Source organism: Acomys minous, assembly GCF_964271855.1.
Source record: "Acomys minous genome assembly, chromosome: 20".
NCBI lineage: Eukaryota > Metazoa > Chordata > Mammalia > Rodentia > Muridae > Acomys > Acomys minous.
Genome location: NC_140502.1, coordinates 24,927,145 through 24,949,227, shown reverse-complemented (window position 1 = coordinate 24,949,227; position 22,083 = coordinate 24,927,145). Strand labels below are relative to the sequence as shown.

Here is a 22,083-nt window from a genome sequence, read left to right as displayed (position 1 = left end):
CCCGCGTGCATGCGGGATGGTTAATGCAGGAGGTGAGATGTGGAAAGGGAAGATGAGTGGAGGGGACAGAGCCTCCGAGCAGAGGAAGACGGCTCACACACGCTGCCTCTGTCGCCTCCGCTCTCTCGCAATCTCCCGACCAAGCCAACAGTTGCCCGTGCTCCCCTGGTTTGGAGCTTCAAGTTCTAAAACAGGTGTGAGCCTGGCCCCCCGACCCTGTGGGCTCAGCCCTACTAAGCTTTAGACTCCTTATCCTAGGAAGTGGGTTGTTGGGGGGGGGGGGATGACGCAACTGGAGCCCAAATACGTCCAACACAGAGCCGCTGATGCCAAGCAAGGGGAAAGGGAGTAGGAACGACTCTCGGTGGAACACAGAAGAACTTTCTCTAGGGGAAAACATGATGGATAAGAGGCAGGGTTGGTGTGGAGGAGGCTTCGGGAGGGAGGGGAAAGAGCCAGGTTGCCAGCTGTTCAGGCACTGGGCTTTGTGGTAGCTGTGGACGGCGGGAAGGGCACCTGGGAGGAGAAAAGAGACACAGTGAGGGGCACTTCTTTTATCTAGAGGACAGTCCACAACCAGGACGGGGCACCTCCCTCAGACTGTGGCTAAGCAAATGAACCAATACTCCCAGATGAAGTCTCTGCCTTTCAGGAGTGGAAATTGTTCCAATAATATTTATTGTGGCTCCTGACATATTTGGCCCTTACTTTTTAGTGAGTGTGCACACGCGTGTGTGTGTGTGTGTGTGTGTGTGTGTGTGTGTGTGTGTGTGAGAGAGAGAGAGAGAGAGAGAGAGAGAGAGAGAGAGAGAGAGAGAGAGAGACCTTGCAGAGTATGCCAAGGACACCTCCCTTGACCATATTTTCACGTTACTGTTGTTTTGTTTTGAGACAGGGTCTCTCACTATAACAATCTGACCTGGATCCTCACCGTGTAGGCTGGCCTTTAAGTGTTTTGTTGCAGCCTCTTTAGTGCTAGGATTATAAGTTTGGGCCACCATTCCTAGCTTTATTGTTTTTTTTTTTTTTCCTCTCCCCAAATCTTGTTTTCTGTGCTCATAGCTACCCACCTTTGTCCCCTGAGTATATTATGACTGCTGTATATTCAAACTCTGTCAACATTAAAATCTAGTGAGTGCCTCCACCCCCACCCCCCCCATCCAGATGACTGAGGAGTTCTACATGGTTTTCCTTTCCCGTGACGACCAGATCTGTCCTCTGTCCGCAGACATATGGCCTGTGTCTCCCCAGATCCAGTCAGGGACCCCTTACCATTTCTGGCTCCCAGGAGGAATGTGAAGACTCCGTCTGCGTCCAAGCATGGCGCCGGTGGCAACCAGACTCAGGATCTGCGGACGGTGTATAGGAGAGATTTTCCTCAGAGCCTGCTCCTGACGGGAGGGGTAAGAGAGACGTGGCTGCGACAGGAAGACACCCTGTGAGCTTAGGAATGATCCCCATGCTCTGGGCTCTCCTCCCAGCACTGCCATGCTTGGGGGTCTCACCACAGCTGGCAGGAGGAAGTGTGGCTGCCGGCACAGGCGCTCCTGGGGGGCCCGGGTCGCCTTTCGTGTCTGGCCTCTTCTTGCACTCCGCCCTCACTTGATCCCTGCAGTGTCTGTGACAACACAGCCCACAGTCTGGGGGTCGGAGGGGTGGGACAGGGAGGAACTATTACAATGGTGCCTTGTTCTTTCAGCTTGCAGGTCAAGAGACCCTCCCTCTGCGGGGGGGGGGGGGGTGCAGCTCACTCACCCCCACAGCGATAGCCTTGCTTGGTCATGCCCCAGAGCTGGAGGAAGGAAGGTTAGTTGGTTAGCGGGACTAGAGGAGGGAGGATGGGAGGGGACGGAAGCCCACAGGATTTGACATTTCTTTTTTGTTTGTTTGTTTGTTTGTTTTTCGAGACAGGCTTTCTCTGTGTAGCCCTGGCTGTCCAGGACTCGCTTTGTAGACCAGGCTGGCCTCAAACTCACAGGGATCCACCTGCCTCTGCCTCCCGAGTGCTGGGATTAAAGGCGTGCGCCACCACACCTGTCCTTTCCTCTCTCTCTCTTTTTTTATTTTATTTTATTTTTTTATTTTTATTTTTATTTTATTTTTTTTTTTTTTGGTTTTTCGAGACACAGTCTCTCTGTGTAGCCTTGGCTGTCCTAGACTCACTTTGTAGACCAGGCTGGCCTTGAACTCACAGCGATCCACCTGCCTCTGCCTCCCGAGTGCTGGTATTAAAGGGGTGCGCCACCACGCCCGGCTCTTTTTTTTTTTTATTTTAAAGACAGGGTCTCATGTAGCCCAGGCTGGCCTCAAACTCCCTGTAGCTGAGGATAACCTCACACTCCTGGTTCTAGTCCACTACCATGCCTAACGCAATGTACCCGGGTTTGCAGATTATCTAGAGTTTTGGGGAATTACTCAGGGATTTGGGTAGTACTCACACCTTGGCCACTCACTGTCTTGGGGAAGACGTCCTGATACCATGTAGTTTGGTGAGTGTACGGAATATAGGAATTGCCAGTGTCTGGTGCTTATAAGGACCGAGGCCGGGGCATTTCTGGAAGTCTCCCCCACCCCATCCCTCCTCCACCCCCTACCCCCACTCCCCACTGGCCCAAGCTAGCTTGTGAGGAGCTGAGACAACGGGGGGGGGGGGGCCGGGAGGAGGGGGGGGCAGGGGGAGAGGGGGGACGACGGGGCCAGGGCCCAAGGGTGCTAACAGGGCCAAGTGCTCACGAAGCCGCTGCAGCTGTGACAGAAGGCGGGCTTGCGGAAGGTGACCTCGTGGAAGGTGTGCAGGAAGGCCAGGCCCAGCTTGGAGCAGATGGCGCTGGCGCGGAGCAGGTATTCGGTCAGCTCCTCTCTGCTGAAGGAGCCGCTCCTACAGGGCAAAGGCCGCACCTCAGCCATGGCTGGCCTCTCGCGCGAGGCGTGTCCAGGGTCCTTGCTGCTTTGGGAGGTCCAGGGGGCAGGGCCTCTTACCCGTGGCGCGGAGGTGGGTGAAGCCCATGGCAGGCAAAGGGGAAGTTGCCTGACAGCCGCTCGAAATCCTCCTGAGAGATGGTGCCCCGGCCTTCTGGGTCGTAGTTCTTGAACACGGACTTCAGAGGAACACTGACAGTAGAGTGACGACAAGGACACGCCCTCCCCTGCCACCCCCAACCCCCTCCCACCCCTGTGGCCCTGGCTCCTCCTCTGCCTCCCACCTGTGGCATCTCCCTCCTCACCGCTACGAGCTTTTCCACGTGCTGACCCAGGGTCCTGCTGTCTGGCTTTGGTGTCACACCGTGGGCCCATTCCACCACCAGAGGTGCTTTGTAGGGGGAGGGTGGCTAGAGGGCACGGAGGGACACAGTCAAAGCAAGGACTTGAGCGGTGGTGGAGGTCAGAGGTCAAGGGTCAGAGGTCAGGGGTCAGGGGTCAAGGCTCACCAGACTCTTGGGACAACGTGGCTCCCGGGCATAAGAAAGTTCGTATATTTCATCTTCTGTGTAGAAGAGATCCAGGGACAGCTGGGGGATGGGCAGGGCAGTAAGGTTTCACTGCAGTTCCAGTCCCTGCCTAGGTGCTGCTCCCATTTTCCTCTCAGATTTCTCTCTTCCTGGACCTGCCCTGCCACACCCGTCCATCACCTGCCATACTGTTTCCTCTACAATCCAGGGGTGCCTTGTTCCCACTGAGCCCTTAAAACGAGACTATGTACGTATGTGTCTTCTGTGCGTATGTACGCTGTGCAAGCCGGGGCTCACGGAGACCAGCAAAGGCATCGGATCCCCTGGAGCTGGCCTTAAAGGTAACGTGTGAGCCACCCGAGTGCATGCTGGGAACGGAAATCGGCTTCTCAGAGCAGCAAGAACTCTTAGCCACTGGGCTCTCTCTCACCATCCATCCCATCCTCCTCACCACACAGTCCAGGCTGGCCAACTTCCTCTTGTAGGCTCCTGAATATTTAGAATTTAACAACGAGCCATGGAGCTTCATTTTGCACAGGGAAGGGGGGGCAGCCTGAGAGTTATGCAGGGTCTTATCCCAAAGGCTGTGCAATCAACTTTCAGTCTTACTACACAGCCTTCGGAATGTCTCACTGTCCCAGCTTCCCGTGAAGTGAGCACCATAAAGGCACTTATCCAGTAGGGAGGCCCTCACTGGGGGATTCTAGGCAGGGGCTCTACCGCTGAGCCACACCCAGCCCCTCACTGGGAGATTCTAGGCAGGGGCTCTACCACTGAGCCACACCCCAGCCCCTCACTGGGGGATTCTAGGCAGGGGCTCTACCACTGAGCCACACCCCAGCCCCTCACTGGGGGATTCTAGGCAGGGGCTCTACCACTAAGTTACACCCCAGCCCCTCACTGGGGGATTCTAGGCAGGGGCTGTACCACTGAGCCACGCCCCAGCCCCTCACTGGGGGATTCTAGGCAGGGGCTCTACCACTGAGCCACACCCCAGCCCCTCACTGGGGGATTCTAGGCAGGGGCTCTACCACTGAGCCACACCCCAGCCCCTCACTGGGGGATTCTAGGCAGGGGCTCTACCACTGAGCCACACTCCAGCCCCTCACTGGGGGATTCTAGGCAGGGGCTCTACCACTGAGCCACACCCCAGCCCCTCACTGGGGGATCCTAGGCAGGGGCTCTACCACTGAGCCACACCCCCAGCCCCTCACTGGGGGATTCTAGGCAGGGGCTCTACCACTGAGCCACACCCCAGCCCCTCACTGGGGGATTCTAGGCAGGGGCTCTACCACTGAGCCACACCCCCAGCCCCTCACTGGGGGATTCTAGGCAGGGGCTCTATCACTGAGCCATACCCCAGCCCCTCACTGGGGGATTCTAGGCAGGGGCTCTACCACTGAGCCACACCCCAACCCCTCACTGAGAGGTTCAGGGGTAGAGCACCTGCCTAGAATCCCCCAGTAAGGGGTTGGGGGCGTGGCTCAGTGGTAGAGTACTCCCAAATTATATGAGGTCCTAATTTCAATCCTCAGTTCAGCAAAACCCAAAGCAACCAAACAAAACCCTCCCATCCCTTCAGTACCCTGGGCCTGCAGACCCCCAACAGCTCAGACGACGTAGGGCCCATAGCTCACTGTCAGCAGATGCAGCAGGTCCTCATTGGCGCTGCAGGGAGGGCGCTGTCCCTGCAGCGCTGCCAGCTCTTGCAGCCGCAGGTAGAGACTGTTCAGCTTGGGTAGGTACAGGCGGCCATCTGGCGATCTGTCTGGATGGGCCTCATACAGGGACACCAGGTCCTTGAGGTGTACACCGAGGACGGGCAGCCGGAAGCCAGAGCAGCTGGCCCAGGTGCGGCGGTAGTTGGCGTAGTTGTTGTGGGAGGCGAGGAGGTCCGTCAGCTCCAGCAGGGCCTGTGTACAAAGTACATGCTGTGGCCAGGCGTGGTGCACGCCTTTAATCTCAGCACTCGGGAGGCAGAGGCAGGTGGATTGCTGTGAGTTCGAGGCCAGCCTGGTCTACAAAGTGAGTCCAGGACAGCCAGGGCTACACAGAGAAACCCTGTCTCAAAAAAAAAAAAAAAACCCAAAAAACAAAAACAAGGGCTGGAGAGATGGCTCAGAGGTTAAGAGCACTGTCTGCTTTTCCAAAGGTCCTGAGTTCAATTCCCAGCAACCACATGGTGGCTCACAAGCATCTATAATGTGATCTAATGCCCTCTTCTGGCTTTCAAACACTGTATACATAGTAAATAAAATCTTAAAAAACAAAAACAAAAACAAAAAAAGTCCCCAATTGGTTCCAGAGACCTTGCTTAGCGGCTGGTGGCTGTTAGGGGAGTCAGGTGTGCGGGTTCCAGGGCGCATGACCACTGTGGACTTTTGGGGGAGGTAAGGGGTTACCTTAGTGCTGTCAGGGCTCAGGTGGACGTGGGAGTCCTTGAGTCTGGAGATGGCGCTGTGGCACAGGCCCCCCGTGACCGCCATCAGTGTGTTGAAATTCTGTAGTTGGCGGAGCCTCTAGAAGGAGGTAAGGGCAGAGGCGGGAGGAACCGCAGAACGGCAGCAGGGTCGGGTACAGAGCTAAGAGTTTGCACAGTGCATGAGTGTGGACCGGTGTGAGCAGGCAGGTGGGTCAGAGCGGCCAGGACGGATTTGGGACAGACAGGTGTGTGTCAGCCAGGGATGGAGAATTTGGAAACGGACCAGGCGTCGGGCTTCTGGGAGTCAAACAACTGAGAGAGGGCGTGGACTGTGGATGGGGAGTTGGGTACCAGGTAGAATTGAATAGGATAACGGTGACATGGAAGAGTAAGACGGATGTGGGACAAGTGTGAGGCCCACAAGGTGTCAGGGGAATCCTCTCTCCCTCCCTCCCTGTTCTAAGTGTGAAGGGTGGAGGCCACTGTGTGGACAGAAGTGAGGCAGGACCAAACAGAAGATGCTCATCCTAAGGAGGCCCCCGGCTGATGCTAGACCCACTCTCAAGTCTAAGAGCCCAGCAAGGTGTAGCTCGGCGGTAGAGCACCTCCTGGGGAGAGCTGGGCACGGTGGCGGCGCACACCTTTAACCCCAGCACTCGGGGAGGCAGAGGCAGGAGGATCGCTGTGAGTTTGAGGCCAGCCTGGTCTACAAAGTGAGTCCAGGACAGCCAGGGCTTACACAGAGAAATCCTGCCTGAAAACGAAAAGGCTTAGGGACGTGACCCAGCGGTAAAGGACTTATCTGAGGTGCGTGCGGGAGAGCCTGGGTTCAATCCCTAGTACAGGCACAGCCAAGCAAGAGGAAGAAGCAAAGTGCTGAAAGGTTCCCAAGGAAGGGCGTGGTCTGCTCTGGAGATACTCAAAGAGGCCTGACCGCAGGGCTTCCTTTTTTCCCAGAAGAGAGAGGAGGCTGACTCAAAAGGTCAGGGTCAGAGAGACTGGACTGCCCCTCTGTATCTAAGCCTCCCTAGGAGTGATACAGTCACTGTCCCAAAGACAAGAGGACTGGATGACGTGGAAAGGATCCTTTTCTCTGCACCGGAGATAGAATGTTTGATTTGGGGTTTGGGAAACAGTTGTCAGTTCCTAAATAGAGAGCCAGCTGGTGGGGCCAAGTAAGGTCCGGCTGTGATGTCAAGGCCAGTCCCCAGCTAGATCCCCAGGAGTATGGACTGCAGTGAGGCTAGGGTGTGACGTCACAGACGTGGTGGGTGGGGGTGGCCTGCTGAATCACGAATCCGGTTACGTTCCCAGCGCCCACACTGGGCAGCTCACAACCACGTCTTCTATGACTCCAGTGCCACTGGCCTCTAAAGCCACACACTCACACGTGTGGGCACACACACACGCGCACACACACACACAAAAAAAAAAAATTAAAAAAAAATAAATTTTTTAAAAGCCAGGTGTCTACCAAGAAAAGACTTGATACCCTATGAGCACATACAGGGGGAGGAGGTCCCCCTCAGGCACAGTTATAGGGGAGGGGAGTAAGAGGAAAATGGGAGGGAGGGAGGAATGGGAGGATACAAGGGATGGGGTAACTACTGAGTTGTAATATGAATAAATTAATAAAAATTTAAAAACTAAGGACCACCAAAAAAAGAAAACAAAAGCCAGGTGTGGTGGCGCACGCCTTTAATCTCAGCACTTAGGAGGCAGAGGCAGGCGGATCTCTACGAGTTCGAGGCCAGCCTGGTCTACAAAGCGAGTCCAGGACAGCCAAGGCTACACAGAGAGACCCTGTCTCAATCGAAAGTGAAAATCGAAAATAAGTAAATAAAAAAGCAAGCAAGCAGGAAGACCAGGCGGTCAAGGCTTACCTGTGCCACGTGAATGAATTTGTCGAGTACCTGGGCACGCTGCGCAGGCCCAGGACGGCTTAGCACCATGACCTGCACCCAGCGGGACACGCTGTTGCTCAGCCCCACGGATGCTTCCAGAGCGGGACAGCCCCTCACTGAGCCCTGCAGAACATAGCCCCTCAGGTCCTGGGGCTGAGGACGAGGTTGGTCAGCGTTGGCCATGAGGCTCCTATCCCGTCTTTCTAGAGGTCCTGACCTCTGATGTCCTAGCATCCTAGCGTGCTCTAACCGAGGGTCCCCGACCCTGACGTCACCGCATTGTCACTATCTGTCTGGCTGTGGCAAGGTCAGCAGAGGAAACAATGGGAAAGTGGACTTGGAAGGACTTGTTTTTGTTCTGCTCAACAGCGTGTACACGCCACACTCAGATCCACCACTCCACACGAGCACACATGCCCACGCATGCACACACACCTGCCCACACAGACAAGCACCAGCCCATGCATGCGCCTGCACATGCAGAAAAGCACACACATGCATGTACGCACACAAATGCTCACACACACACTCCTCCCCTCACGCACACATGCACACGCACCCACTCACACAGACAAGCAATGGACTATGCATGAGCCTCCACACGCAGACAAGCACAGACGCATGCGTGCACACAAATGCACACACACACACACACACACGAGTACACACAACATCCCAATCTGGACATCTGTCCCCTAAAGGAACCAGCTCCCCACTTTGCTTCGAGACAACAGCAGACGTTAGGGCTGATACATTTCAACACAGAAGCACACGCAGCCGCCTTAAGGGAAGTGAAACGCAGCCATTTCAAAGGTTCTGCTCTGTTGCAGTTTTTTTTCCCCCTCTGAGCCACGCACTGTTCTCAGGCAGGAACTGCTAATGCTCTGCTTTAATCTTTACCTCCCCATATGGGGGAACTGAGGTACGGGTGAGCTGAAGTGCTTGGTGGGTGAATGCTTTGATTGCTTGACTCTGTGGTCCTATTGCAATCAGTATTTTTGTGACAGGGTCTCATGTAGTCCCCGAGCTGGCCCTGAACTTCCTGTCCTTTGGCATCAGCCTCTCAAGTGCTAGGCTATAGGCCTGTGCCACTACGACACACGGCAATAAGCATTTTTTTTTTTGGTGTGTTTTTGTTTTTGTTTTTGTTTTCTGAGAGACAGGGTCTGTGTTGCCCTGGCTATTTTGGACTCACACTGTAGACCCCAACCCCTCCCTCAACCCCCTCCAACCCCCTCCCCCACCTTCTGTTTCCAGCTGAGGGGCACACTGGGAAAGGTGTTCTCACCGTGATGGCCTGGAAAGCCCGGAACTCCAGGTAAGTGAGGTGTTGAGCAAGCTCCTCTGTCTCCAGGTGATCGAACAGCAAGGACACTTTCCGCTTCTTGCCCAGGCCTGGGCTACTCATGAGAGGTGGGGGGCCGGGCCCCCCAGGACTCAGGCTGGAGGCCAAGGACCGACAGGTCACTGGAGTGGCTCGGGGGTGGAGGTTTGGGGCGACGTGGAGGGTGTGGGCAGGGGAAGGAGAGCAGGGCTGGCTCACAGGTTGGAGGCATCTCCCAGGCTCCTTTGGGTCACGTTGCCCTCCTGAGCTACAGCGGCCCAAAACCGATTTATGACTTCCTCCAGCTGGGGCTCCCGGTGCACCGCCTCAGGGTGATGGGTCAGCCAGTACCTGGGAGGGGTTCAGAGCTGGGAGGTAAACTTGGGCTGACTGCAGGGTGAAGAGGTTGAGGGGCCTTCGCGTAAGGGATGCTGAGACTTTCCGCGTGTGCCGGGTGTCTGGGGCCAGGGTTTAGAGGGGGTGATTCAGAGAGGAGCTCTCTGGAGTAGGAACTGGAGGGGTTGGTTCTTAAAACAGGAGAGGGATCTTGAGACAACTGGGAAGGAAGACAGTAGGGCTTTCAGGGACTAAGTGGTGGTGTGGGGAGGTTTGGGGAGTCAAGGCGAAGTTGTCTTTGGGGCGAGGGAAGTGAAGTCTCACCTGGGAGTTTATGGGATCCGTCCAGGGTTCTCTAAGAATTGTGTTCTCTAAGGAGTGATGGTGGTGTGCGTGTGCGCGTGTGTCAGGAACTCAAGTTAGCGGTGATTTTTTTTTTTTTCGAGACAGGGTTTCTCTGTGTAGTCTTGGCTGTCCTAGACTCGCTTTGTAGTCCAGGCTGGCCTCGAACTCACAGCAATCCACCTGCCTCTGCCTCCCGAGTGCTGGGATTAAAGGCGTGCGCCACCACGCCCGGCTAGCGGTGATTTTTTAAAAAAATATTTATTTATTATGTACACAGTGCTCTGCCTGCGTGTACACCTGCAGGCCAGAAGAGGGCGCCAGATCTCACTATAGATGGCTGTGAGCCACCACGTGGTTGCTGGGAATTGAACTTAGGACCTCTGGAAGAGCAGACGGCGCTCTTAACCTCTGAGCCTCCTCTCCAGCCCAAGCTCGCGGTGGTTTTTACTTTTTCTGTAAAGATGTCTTTTCATCTTGTATGCATGAGTGTTTTGTCTACATGTACGTATGTCTACATTGGCACCATGTGCATGGCTGGTGCCCATGGAGGCCAAATGACAGCGCTGGGTCCCCCGAGAACCGGAGTCACAGTCACCAAACACCATGTGGGTGCTAGGAACTGAATTCGGGTCCTCTGAAAGTACGGCAAGTCCTCTTCGTAACCACCCGGCCGCCAGTTGAGCCTCCAGCCAATCACATTTCAGCATGGGCTTTTTTTTTTTTTAAACTGGACGCTTACTCTATAGCCCAGGCTAGCCTTGAACTTGAAGAAATCATCTTGCCTCAGGCTATCTCATGCCAGGATTACAGGCAGGCATGACTCATCCATCACACAGCTTCTTAGTGTGGAGTTTTAGAAAGTGGGGTTGAGGCCGGGCGGCAGTGGTGGCGCACGCCTTTAATCCCGGCACTCGGGAGGCAGAGGCAGGCGGATCTCTGTGAGTTCGAGGCCAGCCTGGTCTACAGAGTGAGATCCAGGACGGCCCAGATCTACATGGGAAAACCCTGTCTGGGGGCGGAGGCGGGGGCGGGGGCGGAGGCGGGGGCAGGGGCGGGTGAGTTTTTGGAGTTGGGAGTAGGCAGGCGTTAGGCTGGGGGAAGGGGGTTTTGGAGAGGTGTTTCAGGGCGTTGGGGACGTCGGCCCAAACCTACCTGACCAAGTAACAGATCTGTAGCTGTCTGAGCTCCTGGGCGTCTTTGGCGGCCTTCTGGTACTTGAGTTCTAAGTCAAGGCTGTTTCCCAGCATGCCCATTTGCCTCCTCCGCCCCCTGTTCCCGGTCTCCCAGAAGCTGACGGGTCTGTCCTCAACCCTCTAGATGGAGACCATGGTACCCGGGGAGGATATGAGGTCAGCAGACGGGCAGCGAGGTCTGAGGACGGCAGCACCCAGCTGTGCATCGTCAGCACCATCTTGAGAATGTGGTCGCTGCGGCGTAGGCTGCCAGCTGAGTCTGCAGGGGAGGGGGAGGGTCTCAGCCTGGGCCCCTGGGCGACACACACACACACAGCCCCCAGAACCGGGTGGGCGGGGCAACAGACACACACCCGGCCCCCAGAACCGGGTAGGCGACACACACACACACACACACACACACACACACACACACACACACACACACAGCCCCCAGAACCGGGTGGGCGGGCTGGTGCACGCATGCTGGCTCCTAGGATATGTGTCAGGCATTTGGGCAAGCAACATGATTTCCTAGTGACTCGGCTGTCTTAGCTGGAAGGTGCATGGCTCCTTGCCCTCAGTCATCTCGAGGTGTGTGCTTGTTTGTTTTAGAGACAGGGTCTCTCTGTGTTCCCTTGGCTGCCCTAGACTCCCTTTGTAGACCAAGGTGGCCTCGAACTCACAGTGATCCGCCTGCCTCTGCCTCCCGAGCGCTGGGATTAAAGGCGTGCGCCACCACCACGCCCGGCCCCTTCCTTGAGCTTTTAAGGTTTAATTTTATTATTTTAAAGTTCATGTGCATGTGTGTGTGTGTTACAACCTGGTGCAGGAACTCTTTCAGGCCAGAAGTGTCAGGTTCCTGGAACTGCAGCTACAGGTGGATGTGAGCCTTACTGACGTAGGTACTGGGAACTAAAATCAAGCCCTTGGCTGGCTTGCAGCTCGCTATTTAAGACCAGGCTGGCCTCGAACTCCGCCTGCCTCTGCCTCCGGAGTGCTGGGGTTAAAGGCGTGCGCCACCGTCGCCAAGGTAGACCCGGACCTTGACCCTTCGGCCTTCGCCCCGCCCCTCCCTGTCAGCTTATCCTGCTCGGCCGCTTTCTACCCCCACCAGCGAGCCGGGAGAGGAGTGCTCACTCAGCCCGGCTTTCCTTGCTTCCCTTCGGGCTGGAGAGGCTGCCGACTCACCGAAGCACTGGATGCACTTTTCCAGGACCTCCTCCACGCTGCAGCTGCTCTCGCTCAGCACTCCCAGGTTCATGGAAGCCATAACTTTGCTGATTTCCCGGGGGGTGGGGCACGTCTTGTGGCGGCGGGCCGGTCGCGGCCGACCCCGCCCTCCTGCCTTCCCAGAGCATTCCTGATGAGACTTCCTGTAGGGACACACAACACATACATACACACACATACAAAACAAAGACACACACACACACAAAACCCAAGGCTGAGCATCACGGGAGCCCCTTCCTCCTAAGTACACTCCCAGAAGGTCTTCTCGGACCCAATTCCTAGGCAACATGGGCCAAAGCTCTTGCAGATCTAATCTCAGGGTTACCCGCTAGGGCTTCATGGATGACGACCCTCCCCAAAATATTCTAGATTCCCCAGGCAAGCAAGGTCAAAGACCAGAACCACAGGTCTTCCGAGCTTAAGTCGGCTCTCTCCTCCAGGCACCGGCTCGTTCCTCGTTTCTATTTCTAATGACTGATTTTACAGTGAGTGACAAAATAGTGGATCTTGCAGGACACTGGTGGCGTGTGCCTTGAATCCCAGCACTCGGGAGGCAGAGGCAGGCGGGTCTACAAAGTGAGTCCAGGACAGCCAAGGCCCTGTCTTGAAAAACCAAAAAAAAAAAAAGCCGATCTAGTTACGAGAATTTTCACACATAATATATATCATTGTACCTGTTCTTTGCTGCTATTTGTCATCTGTCTGCCCTCCCTCATCTCATTGGTCCCTTCCCTCTTCCTCCTGTCATCCTTCTGTTTTCGTATCACACATGTGTATGTATGCACGTGTGTGTATATGCATACCTAAATCTAGGTTTCATATATAAAGGAAAACACAGCATTTTTGCCTCTCCCCTGTCACCTTCTGTTACTGCCACTCCCCTTCGAATTCCTCTTGGCAGTCCTAAAGCGTCACAAATGTGTCGTAGGCAAGACCCCCTCCCCGCCAGGACTCATCCTGAGATTTCAAGGAACCCAGGAAAAGGACCCCAGGACCATCTGCTGGCCGCCCAAGGTCGTCCCTTGGTAGCTGGACTTCAGGGTCCTGCGGGAGCCAAGAACGTACCCGGGAGTCTGTAGGGCTACCCCTACTACCCGGGGATGGACTGAGCCCAGACGGTGGGACGCGGACCCCACGTCGTTGGTCAGAGCTAGCCTTTGCTTACCCAAGAGTCTTAGCCTTTAGCCTGCTCCCCACAGTTTGGAGCCCAGAAAGGAAGTATCAGAGCTTCTCGTGGGGCTCCACGGAGCTAGGCGGGGTCCCTGGGGCCATAGCAGCTTCAAGGAAAGTTTAAAAATAACCTTTCCAGTGTTATGCCTCCCTAGGTGTCTGTGCCAGGTGGGGAAAAGGGGCCATGGGAGGGAGGGGCGGGGAAAGGAGGGAGGGCCTAGGTGCTAATCTTCAGAGTCATCCAGAACTGGGTTCGAGAAATTTCTGCCGGCTGTGTGCCTTTCAGTAAGTTGCCCCGTGTCTTTCTGGCTTTTGTTTTCTTCACATGAAAAGTAGAGTCAGCCTTGGATTTCCCCCCCCCCCCCCCAGGTGTTAGAAAGCCTGGATTCTCAAAGAGACCCAGCTGTGGGAAGCTGGCCTCTAGATATGGAGAGGTTGGAAGCCACGGGCAGTGTAGTCCTAGCTTGCTGGGGGAGATTGAGGCAGGTGGATTGCAAGTTTGAATGCCAGCTTGGCCTACAGAGCAAAACTCCATCTCAAAAAAACCAAAACACCAAACCAAACCCAAAAGACCCCAAAACCAAAGCACAAGTTAGGAGGAAGCAGGCAGACTTGCAGCATGCTATGGGTGTGAAATCACAAACAGGGACATCCTAAAATAAATCTGCCGTGTCTCCTGCAGCCCCAGCTGTTAAATATTAAATAATAGTAGACACCTGTTGAGCACTGGCTAGAAAGCAGGCTTAGGTCTGGGCACTCTGTAAAGATGAGGGTTTTTAGCAGGGTGTGGCGGCCCACGCCTGTAATCCCAGCCCTCCGGGAGGCTGAGGCAGACACATCTCTGTGTGTTCGAGGCCAGCCTGGTCTACAAAGCGAGTCCAGGACAGCCAAGGCGACACAGAGAAACCCCGTCTCAAAAAACAAACAAACAAAAACAAAACAGAGCAAACTTAAAGATCAGGATTTTTCAGGTGCCCACACCAAGTACCAAAAGCATCCCCTTCGCAGGGTACTCCACATAAGCCCCTTGCATCTCAGACCCTATCACAGAGTCCCCAACAGTAGGGGCGGGTCCAAGCCCTCTGTGCGGGGGTTTTTACACCTGAGAACCGGCGGTCTGCGCAGATTAAGGTCTGCAAGCCCCTCTGAAGTGGTACCCGCGCGATGACTCCGAGAGAGAAGGCAGAAACTGAGCAGAGCGCTTGGGTAGCTCACCGAAAGCCACACCAGGCACAAACCAAGGCAGCCAGGATCCTCTTTGCTTTTCAGGGTCATCCTAGGGAGGCTGGAGGAGGTGTCCAGGCTGGGGCACCCAGCACAAATCCATCCTTCCTTATGGGGACCGGGCTGGGCAAACCATGCCAGGAGCCGGAAGCCTATTTCAGATCCTGCTGGCGCGACGCAGCCCCCCTCGACCCTTACCTGCAGAACGGCTGCCCACCCCGCAGTGTGTGGAGCGGCCAGGAGTGGATTAAGAGGCGCTGCCTAGACCTACGTCACGAACCTCTCTCCTGGGGTTTTCTCCTGCAGGAGCCTGGAGTTTCCAGTTGGGGGTGGGGTGTGTGGGGCGTGCAAGTGACCAACGGAGGGAACAGGGAGGACCCCGAGGGGAAGACAGAGGCAGCCGAGGGAGCTAGGCTCGCAGGGACACAGGACAGCTCCAACTCAGCTCACCCTAGTGCCCCACTACAGCTCCGTCTTAGAGGAGGGGGCGCTCCCCCCCCCGTGTCCCCTCCCCTATGTCCTCCCCCCCCACCCCCGACAGCCAGAGGCATCAGGACCTTCCTCTTACCTTTTGCTGTCTTTCCGGTTCATGTTTCTTGGACGCAGGGGGCGGGGGGGGGGGGCTGGAGTGACAGGAGTGGGGGGGTCCTGGGGTCCTGACCGGAGTGTGATCCGGTTCCTTCCCTTAACCAGATTTGTCCCGGGGGCCCGTGGGAGCTGGAGTGTCCACCGTGCTTAGGAAGGAAAGAGGAACTGCCCCCCTCCCCCACGCACCCCCAGGCCAGGGGGAAGGAAGAGGCTGGGGAGAGACCAAAGGCTCCCCTCCCCCTTCGTGGGGATCCCTGCTTGCTGAGGTTTCCGGTGCTGCTTCCCCCCCCTTCCCCACCCCCCCCAGCTATCTCTCTTTCTCCCCATCTCTGAGACACACACACACACACACACACACACACACACACACACACACACACAAACCAGCTTTAAAAAGTGTGACTGATTTTCAGGCTCAGAAGAAAACTCTGTCTGTCTGTCTGTCTGTCTGTCTCTCTCTCTCTCCTCTTTCTCTCTTCTCTCTTTCTCTCTTTCTTTCTCTCTCTGACTTCTCTCTCCCCCCTCCCTCTCTCTCTCCCTCTCCCCCCCCCCCCCCATGCAGCTAAGGCTCAAATGCCCTGCTTCAGCCTCCCCCATGCTAGGATTACAGGTGTGAACAGCACCGCTGCTTTGAAGGACACCATTTATAACTGGAAAACATTTATATTTGTATTTTATTACTTTCATTGCAAAAATCCTTCCATGTAGCACCTACTGGGTACTCATATACTGCTCTAAGGTTTAGGGAGGGGGTTATTTCTTTATTAGAGATATGCTCACCTTTGGCTGTAGTTTATTTTTACTTTTAATCACCGGTACGCGTGGGTCTGTATGTGGGCAGCTCCGTGCTCAGGAGAGCTGGTGCCCTTGGAGGCTGCTCCTGCGGCAGATGGATGCCCCTGGAGCTGGAGTTCCAGGCAGCTGTGAGCCACATGGCATGGCTGTGAGGAGTTAAACTCAGGTCTTCTGCGAGAGCGGGACAGCCCCTCGGTTTTCATTTTGATGTTGACTGAGCGCACTGCAGTGCTTTTTGTCCTGGTAGGTCTCTCTCTGTCTCTCTGTCTCTGTCTCTGTCTCTCTCTCAGTCTCTCGGTGTGTTTTAATTTTTCATGAGACCAAGCTAACCTCTAATTCTCTTTGTGGCTGAGGATAACCTCCTACCTCCACCTCTCAAATGCTGGGATTGTACCTGGGCATCGCCGTGCCTGGTCCACACAGTGCTGGGGGCTGAACCCAGGCCTCAGGTGTGTTTTAGGCGGCCTTTCCACCAACTGAGTTATCTTTTTACAAAAGTGTTACCGAGAGAGGTAAACCTTGAGCCAGCTCTCGGGCCCCTTCATATGGTTTTAAAACAGGCAGCATGTTTTTTGTTGCTGTTTTGTTTTGTCTTGTTTTGTTTTCCAAGACAGGGTCTCTCTGTGTAGCCTTGGCCGTCTTGGACTCACTTTGTAGATCAGGCTGGCCTCGAACTCACAGTGATCCTCCTGCCTCTGCCTTCCTGGTGCTGGGATTAGAGGCGTGCGCCACCACCACGCCCGGCTCTCTTCCATTGCTCCTCTTAGGCTGCTATGAACAGTGCACCGTTCATTTTTGTCTCAGCCGTTTCCTGTGTATAGATAATTTTCGTGCCCATGGAAACGGACTTTACTTTTGAGTGCGTATGTTTTGTTCTTTTATCTAAATGTGTCATGCTCGACATATCTTTAACTGAAGTGCCAAAAAAGAGCACTCACTGGCGTTTTGGTTGATGAGTTGTCACTGACTAAGGACACCCCAATGATACTCAAACCAAGAACAGGACATTAGATGCCAGGCGGTGGTGGCGCACGCCTTTAATCCCAGCACTCGGGAGGCAGAGGCAGGTGGGTCTCTGTGAGTTCGAGGCCAGCCTGGTCTACAAAGCGAGTCCAGGACAGCCAGGGCTACACACCTGTCTTGGAAAACCAAAAGAAGAAGAAGAAGAAGAAGAAGAAGAAGAAGAAGAAGAAGAAGAAGAAGAAGAAGAAGAAGAAGAAGAAGAAGAAGAAGAAGAAGAAGACGACATTAGGAGGGCCTGGTGTTGCACAGCCCCAGTCCCTAGCATTTGAGAAGTGGAGGACAGGGGGACCAGGACACTGGTAATACTAGCACCTTTGGTAGGGTGGAGGACCTAAGGCAGACAGATCTCTACTGGTTCAAGGCTAACCTGATCTACGTTGCTCTGGGCTGGAGCTAGCTACACCCTCCCCCAAACCCCACTGCAATCCAAACCAAAAAAGCCAATTTACTCCGGAACATTCTTTTTATTATTACTATTACTTTTAGTTCTGAGACAGGGTTTCTCTGTGTAGCCCTGGCTGTCCAACTCTGTAGACCAGGCTGGCCTCGAACTCACAGTGATCTGCCTGCCTCTGCCTTCCGTGTGCTGGGATTAAAGGCGTGCGCCACCACGCCCGGCGCCTCCAGGTTATTCTTAATCTGTCTTAGTTTCCAACATTCTGCGCCACGAGATTTATCTGCAGCCTGACACAGAACAGAATAGTTTTGTCTGTTTTAAAACTGTATGTAGGGACTGGAGAGATGGCTCAGCGGTTAAGAGCACCGGCTGCTCTTCCAAAGGTCCTGAGTTCAATTCTCAGCTACCACATGGTGGCTCACAACCATCTATAATAAGATCTGGTGCAGGCAGAATACTGTATAAATAATAAGTAAATAAATAAATCCTAAAAAAATAAATAAATAAAACTGTATGTAGGGGGCTGGAGAGATGGCTCAGCAGTTAAGAGCGCTGGCTGCTCTTCCGGAGACCTGGAGTCTGTGTGGCTCACACCCGTGTTTAACTGCAGCTCCAGGGAATCTGACACCCCAAGCCTCTGAAGGCACCTGTACTCACCGTGCACACACGGACATACGGACACAAATCCCTGCACATAGTAATAATAATAATAATAACAACAACAATAATATTAGATCTTAAAAGCCACTGTACGTGTGTGGACTCCTGGGCTGTGTCACTTCTACTTCCTGTTGCATTTCTGCTGGCCCTCCGTGTCCTTCTGTTGGATTGTACCTCCCAACGTCCTCTTGTTGGCCGCAGTCTCTTTCACTGTACGCTAGTGCAATGCCTTTTTAACTTTCTTACAGTGGACAGGTGAGTTGCTTTCTTCTATCTTAAAGATAGTACGTTAGCTGGGCACGGTGGCGTGCGCCTTTCATCCCAGTACTCAGGAGGCAGAGGCAGGAGGATTGCTGTGAGTTCAAGGCCTGCCTGGTCTACAAAATGAGTCCAGAACAGCCAAGGTTACACAGAGAGACCCTGTCTTGAAAAACAAACAAACACCCTCCCCCCCCAAAAAAACCAAACTAAAATAAAAATATTACATTACAGGGGAAGAAAGATGACTCAGTGGTCCTTCCTGAGGATCTGAGTTCAATTCCCAGCACCCACATGATGGCCCCAAAATGGTTTACCTCCAATTCCAGGGGATCCAACACTATCCTCTGACCTTTGAGGAGCCATAGTACACACACACACAGGCAAAACACCCACACAGATTTTATGTGTGTGTGTGTGTGTGTGTGTGTGTGTGTGTGTGTGTGTGCGCCTGCGCATGTGCTTGGTTTTGTTTTTGAGGACAGGGTTTCTCTGTGTAGCCCTGGCTGTCCTGGGATTAGCTTCATAGGCCACCATATATATGTATATAGTGTGTGTGTGCTAGGTGTGAGTGTGATCCATCCATCCACCTGTCTGTCTGTCTTGCCAGGAGAAGGCTGTTTTATGTAGCTCAAGCCGTCCTTGGACTTGCCATGTGGCGGAGAAGGATGACTACAAATGCCTGATCCTCTGGCCGCCACCTTTCAAGTGCTTGGGGTGCCAGGTGTGTGGCCCTGACTCGCCAACATGGCCTTTGGTCTCACCACGTCACTGTGGAACCCAGGGGGCACGCCGCCACTGAGCCCCGGTGGACACAAAGCGTGCACGTTCTGTAGGGCAGCGTCCTGGAGGAGCGGGATTAAGGGGTCATAGCAGGATGATCTGTCAAACCTAGCACTTCAGCGGCTTCGGCGAAGCTGCGTGCTCTCGCGTGTTTGATCCTTTCTTTTTCATTAACGGTGCGCGCCGTGGGTATCTTTTTACACACAGGCAAGAAGGCCTGCTTTAGTTTTCTCATCCGATGACGTGCCCTGGTTTAGTACGCTCCTCTCTCTCTCTCTCCCCTACCCTTTGCTTTCCTGTCTCCTGCCTTGTCCCGAGCAGTGTGGTGCTTCCATGACATAGCCCCGCCCCTCCATCTTCCCCTAGAACGCGCTCAGCCTTCAGCGCGAGAGTGTCTCCAGGCCCTGGGAACACAGAAAAGCCCCCCAGAAGGAGGTGGGACAGGGCCTTGGCATCTGCCCTCTGGATGGCTGTTCCCAGACCTAAGAACGCGGATGACGGCAAAGGAAGGGCCGGCCGTCAGAGGCAAAGCAGAAACCCACAAGGCAGAAAATCTGATGGGTGTGATAACGTCAGAGGAGGGTTCTTCCCACGAGGCATCACGAGACGATGCTAGCTGGCCAGATAGGAAAAGCGCTCGCAAGTCTAGAAGGTAAAAAGAACAGCTGCCGAGCCAAGAAAGCAGGGCAGCAACTCCCATAGAAGGTTGGGCGATCTCCGGGCATCGTGGCGCACGCCTTTAATCCCAGCGCTTGGGAGGCAGAGGCAGATGGATCACACTGAGTTCGAGGCCGGCCTGGTCTACAAAGCGAGTCCAGGACAACCAGGGATACACAGAGAGACCCTGTCTTGAAAAACAAAAACAAAAACGAACAAACAAACAAAACACACACACACAAAAAAAAAAAAAGAAAAGAAAAAGAAAAAAAGAAAAGAAAAATGGGTGATTGGCTGGAGGCCCTGCTCAGGGAATAAGAGTGTTTGCTGCCCAAGCATAAAGACCTGGATTTGGATTCCCAGCACACACACACACACACACACACACACACACACACACACACACACTATTTTCTAAAGCTGGGGAGCTATCTGTTTCAGTGGTTTGCAAGGCTTGCTGCAGATCGGCAAACATGTCTGAGTCTGGACACCCCAGACCCCACAGAAGCGCTGGGTGGGTACGGGAGCTTTCTTGTAATTCCTGGGCTCAGAAGGCAGAGGTAGCATCCCCTAGCAAGCCTGTCACCTCAGTCACTTCAGACCCTGAGGCAGGAACAGCAGGTGTTTGGGGTTAGCCCAGGATGCATAGCAACACTGTCTCAAACAAGCAATCAATCAAAATGGTGAACAATAAGAAACAAATATGGGCTGGAGAGACGGCTCAGCAGTTAAGAGCACTGGCTGCTCTTCCAGAGGTCCTGAGTTCAACTCCCAGCCAACCACATGGTGGCTCACAACCATCTATAACTAGGAAGGTGTATACACACACACACACACACACACACACACACACACACACACACACACATATATATATATACATACATAACCTGGAACTGGCAATGTAGACCAGACTGGCCTGAAACTCAGGAAAATATCTCTCTCTCTCTCTCTCTCTCTCTCTCTCTCTCTCTCTCTCTCTCTCTCTCTCACACACATACACACACACACACACACCACCATCACCACCACCACCATCATCTCTGGCTTTTATTTTATTTTTTTATTTATTTGGTTTTTTGAGACAGGGTTTCTCTGTGTAGCCTTGGCTGTCCTGGACTCGCTTTGTAGACCAGGCTGGCCTCGAACTCACAGCGATCCACCTGCCTCTGCCTCCCGTGTGCTGGGATTAAAGGTGCACGCGCCATCACCGCCTGGCTCTGGCTTTTTTTCTTTTTCTTTTTCTTTTTCTTTTTTTTTTTTTTTTTTGAGACAGAGATTCATGTAGTTTAGGTTGGCCTGGGATGTACTATTATGGTAGCCAAGGCTGGCCCTGAATCCCCGGCATGCGCCTCCACACGGCTAAGTTAGAAAACTCCTATGGGAATACAAGGCGTCAAGGCATAGCTGGTGTGAACCTACCTTTGGGTCCAGGTCGCCGGCCAAGCCGCTGTCATGTTGCATAAGGTGCCTGACTTCATCTCCCAAACTCAGCTCGCCTCATCTGCAGCTTGGCACTGTGAGAGCGGTGACAGTGTGACCCCCAAAGGTTGCTCCGAGGACTACAGGGCATTTAGGAGGTATCTTCAGGGGCCTCGGGCTTCTGTCTTCTGCTGTCAAGGATGTGCTGATAATAGCAGGGTTGGAAGAGGTAATAAAAAGACCTTAGCTCACACCTGAAATGCAACGGGTGGGTGAGAGACACCAGCTAGGACCCTTCCAAAAGGCCGTCTTTAGCTGGGGGTGGGGTTGTGACACATTTGTGTAACCTCAGTGCTAGGGAGGCAGAGGCCCCCCGGATGTCTGTGAGTTCAAGGGCAGACTGGTGCACACACACACACACACACACACACACGCACACGCACACGCACGCGCACGCACACGCACACACAAATATTTGTTTGCTTGTTTGTTTCTGTTTTGAGACAGGTTTTTGTTGTTGTCGTTGTTTTGTTTTGTTTCGTGTCCTTTTGTGAGACAGGGTCTCTCTGTGTAGCCTCGGTTGTCCTGGACTAACTCTGTAGACCAGGCTGGCCTCGAACTCACAACGATCCCCCTGCCTCTGCCTCCCGAGTGCTGGGATTAAAGGCCTGCGCCACCAGCGATCGGCTGACACAGGGTTTTATTCCGCAGCTGGAACTCCCAAGTTTGCAATCCTTCCTCCACCTCTTCAGAGCTTGGGTGGCAAAGCCCCTGCCGCTATGACGGTGCCTGAAGTGTTTTGTCTTGCTTTTTAAGTTCGAAGGTGTGGTGTGCACCCAGGCACAGCCGTCTGGCAGTGCAGCCAGGGTAAAGCGTCGGTTTACCCATTAAGAGATCACGGAACTAGGCTGAGGGTTGTGT

The 22,083-nt window shown here is 54.1% G+C and overlaps 1 protein-coding gene across 3 annotated transcripts; it reads right to left on the bottom strand.

The window, feature by feature from the left end:
- Positions 1-363: 363 nt before the first annotated feature.
- RASGRP4 (RAS guanyl releasing protein 4) lies at positions 364-15,215 on the bottom strand. 3 transcript variants are annotated; one of them, XM_084771136.1, is made up of 17 exons: positions 15,148-15,215; positions 12,144-12,328; positions 11,127-11,232; positions 10,933-10,995; positions 9,319-9,450; positions 9,064-9,217; positions 7,755-7,928; positions 5,852-5,968; positions 5,087-5,362; positions 3,429-3,509; positions 3,225-3,329; positions 2,980-3,098; positions 2,734-2,878; positions 1,756-1,792; positions 1,506-1,640; positions 1,273-1,418; positions 364-516 (listed from the first exon to the last, which is right to left on the bottom strand). In XM_084771136.1, exons 1-17 carry the CDS (start codon positions 15,168-15,170, stop codon positions 472-474), a joined length of 2,043 nt encoding a protein of 680 aa, XP_084627262.1. In that variant the 5' UTR covers positions 15,171-15,215; the 3' UTR covers positions 364-471. The 3 variants fall into 3 exon arrangements, with proteins under 3 accessions (XP_084627262.1, XP_084627260.1, XP_084627261.1); XM_084771134.1 differs by lacking the exon at positions 15,148-15,215 and having other exon boundaries at positions 12,144-12,749; XM_084771135.1 differs by lacking the exons at positions 5,852-5,968; positions 15,148-15,215 and having other exon boundaries at positions 12,144-12,749.
- Between the last annotated feature and the right edge of the window lie 6,868 nt (positions 15,216-22,083).

What these genes read in the sequence shown, in the direction of transcription:
- RASGRP4 (XM_084771134.1), bottom strand. Translation starts at nt 12,474, where the DNA reads ATGTTGCCTAGGAATTGGGTCCGAGAAGACCTTCTGGGAGTGTACTTA. An exon ending in CTGGGAGATGCCTCCAACCT is followed by an intron (nt 9,218 to 9,318) that starts GTGAGCCAGCCC and finishes CTTGGCCTCCAG; the next exon opens with CCTGAGTCCTGGGGGGCCCG. An exon ending in GGGCTTTCCAGGCCATCACG is followed by an intron (nt 7,929 to 9,063) that starts GTGAGAACACCT and finishes CCTCGTCCTCAG; the next exon opens with CCCCAGGACCTGAGGGGCTA.